Source organism: Amborella trichopoda, chromosome 5, assembly GCF_054954075.1.
Source record: "Amborella trichopoda isolate Santa Cruz 75 chromosome 5, AtrichopodaSantaCruz75HAP2 v2.0, whole genome shotgun sequence".
Lineage (NCBI taxonomy): Eukaryota > Viridiplantae > Streptophyta > Magnoliopsida > Amborellales > Amborellaceae > Amborella > Amborella trichopoda.
In genome coordinates, this window is record NC_142340.1 from 42,562,093 (window position 1) to 42,577,216 (window position 15,124).

Genomic DNA, 15,124 nt, shown 5'->3' on the forward strand with positions numbered 1-15,124 from the left:
ACGAGTGATTTGATGCGTAGCATTGTTTGACATGTAACATAGTTGAGCTTTTCAAGAAGCAAAGCTTGTTTTGAGTTTTTTTGTTTTGTTTTTGGGGTAGTTTTGATCTCTCTCTCTCTCTCTCTCTCTCGCTTCACATGCATATCACTTTCAAACATGAGCCGTGTTTCACCCTCTATTTGAAATATATTTTTTAGCTGTGGGGGGGCTTTGGAGGAACTATTAAGATGAAATTGTCGCATTTGCTTCGTCCATCACAATAATTGTGACAACATAAGTTTCTCCCCCTTCCAGTGCATCTAATGTATTATAAACCAGTGTTTGAAAATCAAGAACAATTGGGGTGAATCGGTACTCCAGAAAGTTGGTCCGGTGAGTCGCTAATTTAGATTGGCAAACTGGATTTTACTTCTCCAGTGTGAGAATCGGTGCATAAAAATAGAAATTTGAAGAAAATGTAAAAGATAAAATAATATTAAAAATATAATATGTGCAAACTGGGGGATCCAGCCCATCCGGATCACTTGGTTTCCTAACATAACCGGGCTATTGGAACTAGACCAATTCTTAGTTTAAACAAGAAATTAGGTTGCTCTTGACCGATTCCCAATCCAAATCGCTGATTCCTTAATCCAAATCACTGACTACAACTAACATTCCATAATAATAATTAAAAAAATCACCAGTTGTTTTTCTTTTTCAATATAGTCATTAGCATAAAATATATAGTTTATTCGCTACATTGTAACCGATAATAATTTAATAATCTAGGTTTTAAAATTTTAATAATATGGTGAATAGCAATGTGCCAAGCCGGTATAATTTTATACCAAGCAACTATAGAGGAGATCCATTTCTATAGTAAAAAAAATTATTGGTGGAAGTGGGGCCTAACCCTCCCCACCACACCAAGAGAGGGAGGGAGAGAGAGATACTAGGAGTGGGGAGGGAGGATGGTTTTCTCTATCATCAACTTATAGTTTGTTGGGAATAGATGGTTGGTACCTAGATCAAGTGATGATCAAAATAGTTGGAAGCATTGAACCAAAAGATATTGCAATGGTGACTAGCAAGCTAAACAATAATTTTCATGTGCCCTCCCAACCCTCCTAAATTTCAACAGCTATCCACCACCCATGTGAAGACATGGCCTTAAGGCTCCATATATGCCTAGATATTTTTGTCCCACCCAAATCAAGACACCACTTATGCACCCTCCCTGTCTTTCACTTCAACCTTTTCTTGAAGATAAATAACCAACACCATACTTGGCCCATAGTGCTCTCAACAATTATTAACTTGCCTCCTCCTTCATAGGCCCCATTTCTATCACTAGCATAACAAACACCATTTCTTTTCATTGGTCCCCTGTCTCTCATTTCTCTCACTATAAACTTGGGGCCCAGCTCCATTATACCTAGTTGAGATCCATTGGCTGAGACCTTAACTTCCGTTGTTTGAAATTGGTTATTTCCCTCTTCACACTGCCACATCTCATAAAACATTCCCCCTCCATTAAATAAAGCTTTCCCCACTCCATTAAATCTCTCTCTCTCTCTCTCTCTCACACACACACACACACAATAACTACTCTTTCTCTATCTCATCCAAAATCTAAACATCATCCCACCTGGGGTTATCCTCCATCACAAACCAACATGACGCCCTGGTTTGGCCACCCAAAACACAAAACATGCCAGCAAACACAATAAAAAAAAAAACAAAAGAAAAGACAAAATAAGAGATAAAGGACACTGAATTTTATCGTAATGATATTGATCATATGCTATGATACTTCACATTCAGTGAATTTTAATTATCTGGTAACGTTTTTGACCTAGAGAGTAATATCCCCAACTGCAGATAGCTTTTGGACAATGCGTAGCTTTCATCACCGACCTAGAGGCAAAATGGAAACGACAAAGACAAAAAAAAACATACTCTTGGCTCAGCTGGGCTCACAACCATTAATTAGGCTTTCACCATCCCTAATGAAAATATTAAATGCAAGTTGTTCCCCACGCCCCCCCCCCCCCCCCCCCCCCCCCCTTCCTCCCCCAAAAAAAAAAAACAGAAAAAAAATTAAATGCATGCAAACACAAGGGAGTATTTAACATTTATTTAGATATGACCAAAATAAACCATTTCTAAGGAGATTTATCAGTTACATTTTGGGATAAATGCCTTCGAAGTTTAAAACTGAGTGTACAGTAGCAGGGAACAACTGAAGGAAAGTAAATACGAATCCTACTTCTATACATTTAAAACACATTACTGAAACAATGGAACAGGAAAAAACTGAAAAATGTACATGAAGAAACAAGCACCAAAAAAAGGAAATCACTACTAAAAATATATTATATTATGAAAATCACTGTTTTCTCAAAATATGTACAGCATTCTACCTTCCCACGCCCTCTTTTGGACTGAATAGGGAAACAATTGCCGTTAAGCCAGAACATTAACAGTTGTAGAAAACCAGTAAATGCCACATCTAAAACCAGGATAATATGGGTGGATTCCCAAAAACGGAGAAAAGACATTTAATTTATTTAGTCCTACCAAAATGGAACAAAAGCATCACATGAACCACTCCGTTATGGGAAGAAAACCAGGGGCATTTTGGTTATTATAGAAAATAAGTGCACAGTAATTTCTTCTAATCACAAATGAAAGTGAATGAATGAGTTGAGCCCATAGAGTCTAGATGAACCAGGTTCCAAACCCATTTGAAATCATAGTTGGGAATAATAAATTAATAATTCTGGTGAGCCTACATCTAAACCCTTAAGCCTGTCTTAATGAATCATTTCCCACAAGAAAATAAGGGAAAGAAGAATGACATTATCAAATTCTACTCCATTGCTAAGCCTTTGGTCTATTAATAGTAACTGCTCAAACTTTTATTAGAAGAAATTTTTATACATTTAAATTCTCGTAAGCCCCATGATTATAGAACAACATTTTCATAGTCATGTTTATCTATTTCGAGGTTCAACAATGCGGGGCTCATTATGCAAGTATACGGTAGTTAAATAGGCCTCAAGGGAGTTTTCTACAAGAGAAATGAGCTATTCTGTAGAATCTGCTTAATACTCTTCTGGGTTATCAATGGTAGTACTTGTTTATAAGCTTCTCAGTATACTCCCCAAATGTAAGAGTACTATTTGGCTGGATAATCTGCATGAGACAGGATGCAAAATTGGCTAGACATGAGATTCTTGATAAATCAATACATAGTGAAGCAGTTATAGAGATACGTTTAGAAGATCTCAAAGATTGTACCTCTTTGTGAAGATTAATCTCACTAGGGAACTTCAGATTTTCATCCCTGGAAATAAGAAAACATAGAATCAACATTAGCATATTCAATAAGCATTAGCATGCACATAGTTGATTCAAGTCCTTCAGGGAAGAAAATGGTCGTAAAAGGTAAAAATTACTTTACGTGTGCACATAACTGAGCTTTACGATAATAACATAGTCAAAGATATCATGAAAGGAATTCCCATCTTTTTCTTCCTCATACCCAATGATACTAAAAGAGTGCGTATTTAGTATCCAAAATGGTCACACTGCTTCATAGCAAGAAAACTTTCATAATTTTCGTTGTCATTTACTTCTAGGAAATATATACAATGAGACCATTTACTTTTGATATAAAGAGGTCACAATCATCATCGACCTTTACATTTGAAATTGGGTGGTTAATGATATGTCATTGTTTAGGCACAAAGTCTAAAATAAAATTTCTTGAATATTGTGACACTTTCATCTATTAGATTTCACATCTAATGGCTAAAATTGATTGTGATGTTGTCGCAAAAAAAAGTAGTCCCATAGTATACAATCCCTTTGAACACCCCAACCTACCAGTCTGGTTGCATGAACAATGCAAAAGTAGCACGTTGCAGCCCACAAGCTTTCTCGCCTCTTGGTGCCTATCCCACGAAATGCATTATCGCAAAGCAAGGGATCAGAATCAGTTCTGAAAATATAGAAACGTGGAAAGAAGTAAACTGAAACATTATGATATGAATGAGAAGTGGCAGCTGTAGCAACAAGTCGTCTGGGAAAAAAAAAATTTCTCTTCAATCCTTATTTTGTTTCTGGTGCTCAGATTATCAAAATGAGTAAAATCCTTGCTCAGGTACAATACTTGCGCTTTTCCTGAAATACTACACATCTAGAAAGAAATGTTACAAACCTGAACACAATGTGGGGTTGCACAGAGAAGACCACTTGAGAGTAGTTCAGTTGTTTCCCCAATTTGGTATGCTATTTCATCTTCTCCAAAAACTGCCTATAAAGCATCACAAAACGAATTAGACTGTAATATGAGAACCCAATAATACCATTTTGTAATATGTCAAAAGGCATGAATGCAAGTAAGAGAGAGAATATTTTGTAAACAATCCATTCCTCAACAAACACATCGAGACCTTGAGAAAACAAGGTCGTCTAGATCACATGAAAGATGCCCGATAACCATACTTAATTAAAGCGAGTGACCACTAGTAACAACTACTTAATTAAAGCGAATGACCACTGAATGAAAGACCATACATCAAATTAGACTAATACAGGTATCAAGCATCTTAAATTGCTTTAAAGCAACTTGCATTAGCCATTCCCTCACTTTAACCAATTTCTTTTGCTTTGCAGATTTCATTTATTGATTTACTCACATTTAACCAACTTGTAGCACCTTGCCATTATGGTTATCAAGCAACTTGCTTTAACCAATTAAAGCAAGTGGTACCATATATATTTTTTTATTTAGCTCTCAAACTACAACTATTGATGATTACATGTGGAGACCAGAAAAAGGCTCAGAATGTGCAAGGAAAACTCTCAAGCTCCACATTGGAGGAATGTGATAACATGATAATATGGAGAAACATGGAGGAGAAACAATATATTTGCAAACTCAAAAGGTATAAGACCCTTTAAATGACAAAGACCGATTACACTGCCATAAGTTAACAAGAGCACGAATGCAGCTGTGTTCAAAGGAGGGTATTGCTTTTTTCAGCACAAGTTTTGCCCACTGAACTAGTACTCAAATATCATGAAAAGTAGATTCAACTTTTGTTGATTATATATTTGGAAGGGATTTCTTACTATATCACATGCAGTATGCTAACATCTAGTGTCCACCATCTGCCTCAATGACAAAAAGCGGACATGAACCATTTCCTCACTTGAAAGCTCAATGGAGGAGAGGTTCACATTCACTTCGGTCACTGAAACAAGCACACACACTTACATGAAAGTTAGCAGCTTGGGAAGTTATTTACAGAGCACAAGAGAATTAACACTCATGTAAAAAAGAGAAAGTGTCAAATTCAAGAATAGAAAAGAGCATTTAGACTAAAGAAACATGTCCTTTCTCATACAAAATGTTAAGGAGAATTTAGGATGCACATGAATGTCACCAATAAATGATATTAATGATGAATTTTCCGAATACAACATTGTGGATAGTGCGAGCAAACCAATGAATGAAATCATCAGAAAAAAAGAAATGAAACATTACAGACTTTAACAATTTGATTGGCGCGTGTTTTGATATAAAGACCAGCATTAGTATCAGGACATGCTACTTCCACACCATCTTTCATGAACATTCCGCATGTAAGTCCTACATATGAGTAAACAAACCAAGAATTAGATTTCCATGACAATAAGATGATGAGTCAATAATCATGAGACAAATCATAATACTACACTTTAGCACTAGAAAGTTTAGAAACCTTTCAGTGTGAGGCTACTATAGGCATTTAAACCTAGTCACATAAGTAAGGCAGGACCCAGAAAATAATGCAGGACAAAGCCCTTAAACTTTGCGGAGTATGAAAGAAAGTCTTTCACATAACATTGGCATCATCCTCGAATAAAATATGCAAACTGGTGATTTTCATGTTAAGAACTAGTTTGGGCAAGGCGCCGCCTAGGCGCTAATGTTTGGGCGCCCGCCTAGGCGCTGCCCCGTGACACTTTGTGGACAGGCAGAACAAACCCCTCAGGTAGGGTCCAAAAATACAAATTTCCCCCCTTAAAAAGGGGGGAAGAGGGTTTTAGGGGGTATTTTAAACCCCCAAAACAAAAACCGTGGCCTTTAGGGCGAGAAAACCCCCCCCAAAACAAGTATTTTGTGATTTATTGAAAGATCGATAAATTTTTTATTTTTTCAATTTCTTCCCAAAACAAAGGCAATATAGTTTGTGGGTGGATTTGGAGCTTCTAGTAGTTGATTTTGAGAGCTTTTTGGACCTAATAGACAAGGTTTGCATCGACGATGATTCGATTTTGATATTTTTAAAGTATTATCACAATTTAAAGAGGGTTTTGATTTTATTTTGCTACAGCATATTATGTTATGAATCATGTATTTTTTTCTTTTGCTTTTTTTGTTTCCCTTTTACAATATATTTATATATTTGTAGTTAAAATATTGATTTTTTTTGCGATTACTTGAATTTTTTCTCGTTTGGACGATGAAATTGAGCATATATTGTAATCTTTTATGAATAGTTGATTCCTTTTTTGTACAATGTGTCATGTTTTGATATTCTATAATGGGTGCGGTTTGTATTGAGCCAAGGCTCTAAACAATTAAAGTAAAGCGCACCTTCAAATAGTGTCGAGAAATGTGGTTTCAATACTGGAAATCTTTGTGATAGTCTTAAAATATATTTTCACTGTTAATTATAAAATTTAAAGCTTCAAAAATAGTGTAGATCGAGCATATCTATGAAAACTTGAAAATCTTGAAAATTGACAGTCCAAAAATGCATCAAGATGCATTATTTCCAAAACTTGAAATCCATTTTTTTCTCGTGTCCATGGATCTTAATGTCGAGATGATCAATTTGAGGATATTTACGCATCAAAAGAACCTCTTGTAGTGAAAATTTTGAGGTGGGCTCTAATTTGATTGTTTAGAGCCTCTGCTCTGTATAAACTTTTTTCTTTTATTATTTTTATTTTACTTTATTTGATAAATAATTGATTATGTGATATCTTAATGGGTTAAGTCTTATGTGAAAGTGAAACTAAGGTCTTATATATTCAATTATTCATTTAAGTCTTATCGTTGAGGGCACCCTATCTCCGGGCAGACGCTTAGGCATCTAGGCACCCAAACCGCCTAGGCGGCCAAATCCACATTTTTTAACACTTTAGTGAATATAAACTAATGACTCGGAGCGTAGAGCATTTAACCTGTTCTGCTTAACACTGTGAACGAAACTATACATACTCCAGCACCTCTCAACACATGACGAGTTGACACTTTGAGACAACACCTTAACAACTAGCGAATATAATTCTGGAACCCCACCACCATATAGATCCCACCACGAAACAATTGTCATTGTTCATCTGTTGCAAATGGATGTCGGGAGTAAGAAGACTCCTTTATTACTTACAAAATCACTGACGTGTTGTCGTATTCTGCCCCCCCTCATTCTCGTCTGGGTACAACCTCCCAAGTGCAGCAAGATAAGACATTGATACTTCTTTATATTGGTGCGGTTTTAGCCTCTTTTGCCCACCAGGAGACTGCATAGTTAACCATTCCCGAGACTGATACTTAGGACTTAAAATATATGCCAAAAATAGTTAAGAATCTCAATATTAGAACAAGAGGAACCCTGTGATATGACATACTTAAACCTCGATTCCTTAACCAAGGGAACTCATACTAGCTCTACTTGACAACCTTGTTTTTATGTATAGTGGAGCTTAGATTCCTGCTAGTCAATACATTGAACCCACTGACATGGGATCTCGCTCCCATAAACCAAAGGATCTCATTCCTTGTCTAGATCATTGTACAAACGCCGATCCTAACCCCAAGGAGCTCCCACTATAGGGTGGTTCGATGAATCCCAAACCAATCCCGCTCCTGTCTCCAACAACTATAGGATAAACCACGAAGAGAAAATAACTTTTGAAAATGGAGAAAGTGACACAAGGTAAGAAACTTACATTGAATGACTCAAAGAGAGGATCTAGGCTCTACAATCACATGCTTCACAAACTAGCTCTAGAACCCTTTATATAACAAACCAACTAAAAAGTAAAAGCTAACGCTAAGATGTGCAAAATCACAAAAGCGCATACCTAGAGAACTCAACTTCTAACTTTTTAAAACCCATCAACGAGCAAGTTCCTAATCTAACAAAAGAACCCAATATGAAAAAGTACCCAACCGAGGAAATAGCAACCCCAATGAGCAAGTTCCTAATCTAACAAAAGAACCCAATATGAATAAGTACCCAACTTTGGAAATAGCAATTGAGCAAGTTCCTAATGGGTTGGATTTTAATGGCTTCCAGAAAATATTTGCAACTTGATTCCTTGGTTTTGCAATACATTAGTTTGACTGCATAATCTTTCAAAAGCCATCAAATTAAGTTCTAATGAAAATTTGTTGTGCTTGTTTTGTCCATGGAACAACAAAATCTTTGAAACAAATATAGCAAAATTATTATCGACAAAGAGAAATGATAATTAGAAATTTAGCATATGGTATTAGACACGTCGTCTTCAAGTGAGGAGTTTCTGATCATGTACCGTGAGAATGGAGTTGCCCCTCCTCTTACAGGTTAACCACCCAAATGTCTAAAGTACCCTTGTTCCTCCTCAAGAATGGAGTTGCTCTTTTTTTTCTACAAAGGGCAATCTCGCTTTCCCTGCAAAGTTTCTATGTGTGTGTGTGTGTGTGTTGGGTTTTGTGGCCTTTAAAGGTCTAGAGACCTTGTAAAAATGATATTTACATTTCAGGATCATGGTCCTACTGTTTACTATCCAACTTTGAAAAGCCAATTATGAGCCCCTGCTTTGAGACTTTGGGTCATGGGTCTTTGTTGGGTTTAAAATATTATTTCTACTGTAATTTAATCAAAAGTGTATTTATGAAAATTTCATATCTTAAAATAACACATGTGGGAGCAAGGATCCAGCTCCACGTGTGTGTTTTTTGTTTTTGAGAGTGGCAAAACACGTGCACCCTAAGGGCAACACCCAATGTTTTTCAACAAAGTGATGCCACCTTTTGAGGATGATAAGCCCCACACCATTTTTTTTTTTTAAAAAGTAGGCTCTTTATTTAGGAAGAAAGGGGGGGGATGCCCCCACTGTTTGAATTTTAAAATAGGTTTAATGTGGCACACCATTTTTGTAAAAAAAAAAAGGGCCACACCACTTTTTCTAGGCAATAGGAGCAAGCCCCATTATTTATAATTCAAATTTTAAATTAAATTAAGATAGATAATCTAATTCTAATTACATTTGGTTTCGTATCCTTATAGGAGATCCATATTAAAGATTGATTATATTTCAATTTTAAATAGGAGTTGGACTTGGGTCAAAGTCTAAAGGGGATAAGGTTCTTATCTTTTCCACCCAAAATCATGATTGCTAATTTTTGGAATGGATGACTCTGATTAAATCTCTCTCACCCCACAAATTTCCTAATTAAGATATAAATTTCCTTCTATAAAATAATCTAGTTTGAACCTTTTCAAATAATACAACTAGATCCTCCCTCTCACATCCCAAATTTTCTCCCTCCTATTCTTCACGCTAACCTCTCCCTTCTATAGATATTCACACCACCCTCTCTCCTCCATAAAGGGTCACCTCCCTCTCTCTTTCTCTCTCTCTCTCTCTCTCTCTTGTTTATTTGAGAAGGTTATATTAAAAGAAAAGAAGAAGAGGAACTTTAAAGTGAAGCTTTGTTGTATTTTGAAGAAAGAAGAGAGAAGCCCAACCTAGAGAGAGATCTACTCACAGATTCAGCCCTAAATTGTTCTTATAGGATTTGTAGAAACCCCAGTTTATTTTTGAGCTCTCTAAAACCCTAACAAAAGAAGTATTTCCTATAAAGCCTCCCTATCTCAGAATTTCCAGAAACATCTTAAGAAGTAAAAATGCGTCATTAGTCAGAGGATCGGGTGTGGGGTGTACCACATCTCGGTAGGGTAACTCCAGACATCTTCCATTAAGTCTTCCGAGCAGTTTTAATTAATTTTCAATATTATTTTTTATTTTCTATAAATTTCCAAGAACTTATTTTTGCTAAAAAAATTATAGTGGAAGTTAGTTTAAAGCTCTTGGATAGTGTTTTTATTTCTCTTGGCAGTGAAAATAAAGATCATATGTTATATCTAGTGCATTATTTTAATTTTACAGCAATATATTGTGGCCCTTGTAAGTGGAATTCAGGTATTTGAAATAAAAGTAAAAGAAAAAATTTTGAATTTAATATGTTGAGTTCCACATAACCACACTTTTTATTGAGTACAAGCTTTTTCACTTTTGCGCTCCACATAGGGAGTCGAAGGTTGTATGTGATAGTTTTAGTTTTAAGGTTTATTTCTATTTTTTTTTTAGTTTTTTAAGGATTCTAAGGTTTTTATTTTTTTTATTTACTTCATGAGTACTATTAAAAATTATTGTTCATAAGTATTGTTCATATGGGTAAAACTATCATTACGAATTTTAAAATTAGGATATATGGGTCAATGTATTATTTGTTTGTACACTTTTTGTACATGCAATACTAAATTGTTATAATATATAAGATATGTGTATGGGGCCATGAGGGGTCATACCCCAGGTTTCTTTCAATAGTGCTTGTGTTTGGCTTTGTTTCTTACTGGTTTTACAGCTTCCTCAAATTTTCCTACAACACCAATCTAGGGTTTTGCTAATTTTAGGTTAAGTTTTGCAAAGTCGGCCTAGAACTTGCTAGTTTCAGCTTATCTTTTGTTTGGTTCTCTGCCTAGGGTTTGTGATTTTAGTAAACCTATGGTAGCAAGAAGAGGTTGAGGGAAGGGTTTCATTTGATCTACCTCATGATGAGCGGGATCAAGAGATCTGAGACAAGTTCAAGAACTTACAAGGTGGCTTGCAGGGATTGATCGTGGGCGAGATGAAGTTTTGTCCATCCAAGACGATGTCGAGTACAACCATTTCCACGATCATGCTAGCGGCATGAAAAGAATATGATTAGAGGTATAGACGGCACTCAAAATCCTTAGATCTAAAACTAGATATTCCAGATTTTGACAGAAAGTCGCAGACCGACGACTTTATAGACTAGTTAAACATAGTAGAGAGGATCTTTGATTACAAGGATGTGCCAGAGAATACAAAGGTGAAAATTATTGCCATTAAAATGAAGAAAGGTGCTTCGATATGGTAGGAACAGCTGAAAATAAGGCAAAAGAGAATGTGAAACCTAAAATTAATACTAGGGAGAAGATGAAAAGAAATTTAAGGAAAAGTACCGACTTAAAAATTATTTAACAGCCTTTAATCAAAAGATGCATGTGTTGCATCAAGGAGATAGGTCAGTGGATGAATACACAGATGAGTTTCAGCTTTTGATTGCCCTAAGTGATGATATCCAGTGGGAGGAGCAGTCCATTGCCAGGTATGTAAATCGCCTGCGTTGATCAATTCAAGATGTGGAGAGAATCAAAGAGTGGTGGTGAATGATGAACAGGTCAACAAAAGGTTGAGAGTTTATTTTAAAAAATTATCAAATGATAAATACAATAGAAACACATCGGTAGAAGGAACCATCGATATAAATGAGCACGGATGTCATAGATACATTCATAGGATTAGGATATTGGAAGTGAAAGAAGCTCCGAAGAGGATTAAGATATGAAAGGCTTTAGGATCAGATGGTATCCCGAGAGAAGTTTGGAAGTGCATGAAGGAGATCAGCATTGATTGACTGAGCAAGCTATTCAATAAGGTCTTAAGAACAAAGAAAATGTCAGGCGAATGGAGGAAAAGTACAATGATACGTATTTACAAGAATAAAGGAGGCATACATAATTGTGCGAACTATTGAGGAATCAAACTTATGAGCCGTTGGATAGAGTTATTGAGCAACGACTAAGGCATGAAACAATTGTATGAGAAAACTAATTCGGTTTTATGTCAGGGAGGTCAGCAATTGAGGCTATTTTTCTACCTAGACAACTAATTAAGAAGTTTAGGACTAAAGGAAAAGACCTCCATATGGTATTTATTGATCTAAAGAACGCTTATGATAGAGTGCCTCGACATTTAATTTAGTGAATGTTAGAAAAGAAATGAGTATTTAGATACTATATCGACTTGCTGAGAGTTATGTACAAGGGTACGCTAACTAGTGTGCAAACAACTAGTGGACAGATGAGAGAGTTTTCAATGACAATAGGTCTACATTAGAGGTGTCAACGGTGAGCCCATACCACATTGTCTAAGTTATGGATGGACTTAAGTAAGTACCTAAAAGATGAGGTATCGTGGTGTATGTTGTTCGCGGACGACATAGTTTTGATCAATGAGACCCGAAGTGGTATCAACACAAAGTTTGAACTTTGGAAGGATGCTCTAGAATTTAAAGGTTTTACAATTAGCCTGACTAAGATAGAGTATATAGAATGAAAGTTTATTAATAACAGGAACAAAGACGAGGAAGTAGTTGCATACTTCTGATATCTTGAGTCAATAATCCAGGAAAATAGAGAGATTGAGGAAGCACATAGGATAAGAGTTTGGTGAGCGAAGTGGAGATGTGCAATTGGAGTTTTATGTGATTGTTGCATACCAATGAAGTTGAAGGAGAAGTTCTATAGGATCGTTGTGAGATTAGCTTTGCTTAATAGGACGGAATGTGGGCCGATCAAGAAACAACATACCCCATAGGATAAGTGTAACTGAGATGATGACGTTGAGATGTGAGTGGCAAGACAAGAAGGGATAGAATTTGAAATGAATACAATTAGAAGAACTTAAGTATAGCTCCAATAGGTGACAAGATGAAAAGAAATAAACTTAGGTGAGCTGGACATATGGAACGTAAACCAAGTAAAGCATCTGGTTCAAGTGGAAGGCTCAAAAAGGGCAAGAGAAAAGCCCAAAAAAACATGTTTGGAAGTAGTGAGGAAAGATATGGGGACTTATGGCCTCACCGGATATTCATAGAGCATAATGGCAAACCGGGATTCGTGTAGTCAGTCCCAAATAGTTGGGAACAAGCTCTGATGATGATGATGATGAATCAATTCAAGATGCAGTTTTGCAGCGGTATTGGACCCTAGATGAGGTTTATGAACTTGCAAAGAGGGTCAAAACTCAGCAAAAAAGACCCTTGAACAGGTGGGTTGCAGGTGCAAGTGATGGGGGACACTTTGGTGAGACAAAACCATTGCATTGTTGTAGAGTCTAAATATTATTGGCCCTAACTTGGGAGAGATGTACCTAGGCATAGGGAGAGGTGCGAAGTGTGTCAAGTTGCAAAGGGGCAGCATCAAAACACAGGTTTATATTCTCCACTTCCCATTCCCAGTGCACCATAGGAAGATGTTGGCATGGACTTCGTATTAGGTATTATACAGACTCAGAGAGGTATGGACTCTATATTTGTTGTGGTTGACGCGTTTTCAAAGATGGTCCACATCATTACTTGCAAGAAGACTCTAGATGCTACTCATCTGGCCAACTTATAGTTTTGTGAGGTGGTGAGACTTCATGGGATTCCCAAAACAATTACAGCTGATAGGGATACCAAGTTTCTCAACCACTTTGAGGGAACTTTATGGTGCAAGATGGGTACCAAGCTACTGTCTAGCAGTGCTTATCATCCACAGACTGATGGTCAAATTGAGGTCGTTAGCGGAACCCTTGATAACCTACTTCGCAGAATAGTGGGCGGCAAAAAGAGACAATGGGACTTTGCCACAAGCTGAATTCACGTACAACAGTTACCACAGCAGGTCAACTGGTAAGAGCCCATTTGAGGTCGTGCATGGGTGGGATCCTACCATATGATGGATTTGACTCCTCCACCTACTAATGGGAAAGGACACTTAGATGTCGACAGTATGATGGAGCACATGAAGGATGTCCATAACCAGGTTCGAGCTAATTTGGAGATTGCCACTACCAAGTATAAGAAAGCTACAAATAAACATAGGCGACTCAAAGAGTTTTAGGTGGGCGATTTGTTGATGGTTTATCTACTCAAAGATAAGCATCCTGTGGGCAAATACAACAAGCTGAATGACAAGAAGATCAGATTGTTACGGGTGCTGAGAAATATGGGGAGGAATGCCTATAAGATCGACCTTCAAGCTGAATTAAGATCTCGAATATTTTCAATATTGCTGATCGTTTTGAGTACCATGGACCCGAAGTAGCAATAGAAAAAGACCTGAACTCAAGGTCAAGTTCTTCCCAACCAGGGGCGAATGATGTCGAGCAGTCCTTGGACTAGTCAAGAAAGTTCCCATGAGTCTTTTGCCCCAATCAATCCATCTTTTAACAATCCCCTTTATGATGATCCACATCCAAGCTTGCAAGGAGATCCAGGAGGAGAGTGCCGACTTTTTGAAGGAACTTATTTTTAGTTTATTGTTGTTTTTACAGCTTTCTAGCTATTTCCAATATTTTAATTGAAGTTTAAGGGCAATTTAGGGATCTTTATTATTTTAATTTAAGTGAATGGACTTATGGGTATTTTTATAATGTTTAAATCTTTTTTATCATAATGTAATAAAAGGACCTGGGGTGATAGGGTTGCTTACACTTTTGGGGCATGAATAGTAAAAAAAACTGTGAATAGTGCCATCAAGCCCTATCTAGGGTTTTCGGTTCACTTTTTGCACAAGGAAAGCTAAATCCAGTCAAATCTAGCTCGTTTGATGGTTTTTTTAACAGTTTTTGCCTAGTTTCCCTATTTTCCTGCATCAGTGTGAGTGCAAGATTGAGCCCAATCTTTGAAAGCAAGAAATAATGTTGCCTAAAAAGAGAATAAATAAATGGGCAATGTGTTGGGTTTTCTTCACAGTCATCCGTGAAAACATAAAAGTTGTGAATTTTAATGATTTGCAACGATTCAATAATTGATTCCTAACATTTTCTAAAAAATCAAGATTTTACCCAGATAATTTTCCCCAAATTTTCACTAAAAATCCACGACATTTGAAAACCAAGGTCTTCAAATCAAAGATTTCTCTCTCCACAAAAACCATGGCCTTCAAAAACCATGGTCCCTGAACTGCAGATATCCTCATTCTCTATGTAAAACTGATGCAGAAAATAAAATAAT

General features: G+C 36.6%; 1 protein-coding gene across 9 annotated transcripts in view; it reads right to left on the reverse strand.

Moving 5' to 3' along the window:
• Positions 1-2,881: 2,881 nt before the first annotated feature.
• LOC18434245 (2-oxoglutarate (2OG) and Fe(II)-dependent oxygenase superfamily protein) overlaps positions 2,882-15,124 on the reverse strand; it is a 50,806-nt gene continuing 38,563 nt past the window's right edge. For 6 of the 9 annotated variants that reach the window (XR_016056357.1, XR_016056358.1, XR_016056356.1 and 3 more), the window contains 5 exons: positions 5,544-5,644; positions 4,208-4,303; positions 3,874-3,941; positions 3,286-3,331; positions 2,882-3,180 (listed from right to left, as the gene is read on the reverse strand). Coding sequence is in view for 3 of the 9 variants with exons in the window: in XM_088868043.1 (XP_088724169.1) it covers positions 3,109-3,180; positions 3,286-3,331; positions 3,874-3,941; positions 4,208-4,303; positions 5,544-5,644 (383 nt within the window). In the remaining 6 variants the exon portion in view is untranslated. Of the gene's footprint in view, positions 3,181-3,285; positions 3,332-3,873; positions 3,989-4,207; positions 4,304-5,543; positions 5,645-7,433; positions 7,567-15,124 lie in introns of all 9 variants that reach the window. The other 3 variants (XR_016056359.1, XR_016056355.1, XR_016056354.1) reach the window with 2 other exon arrangements.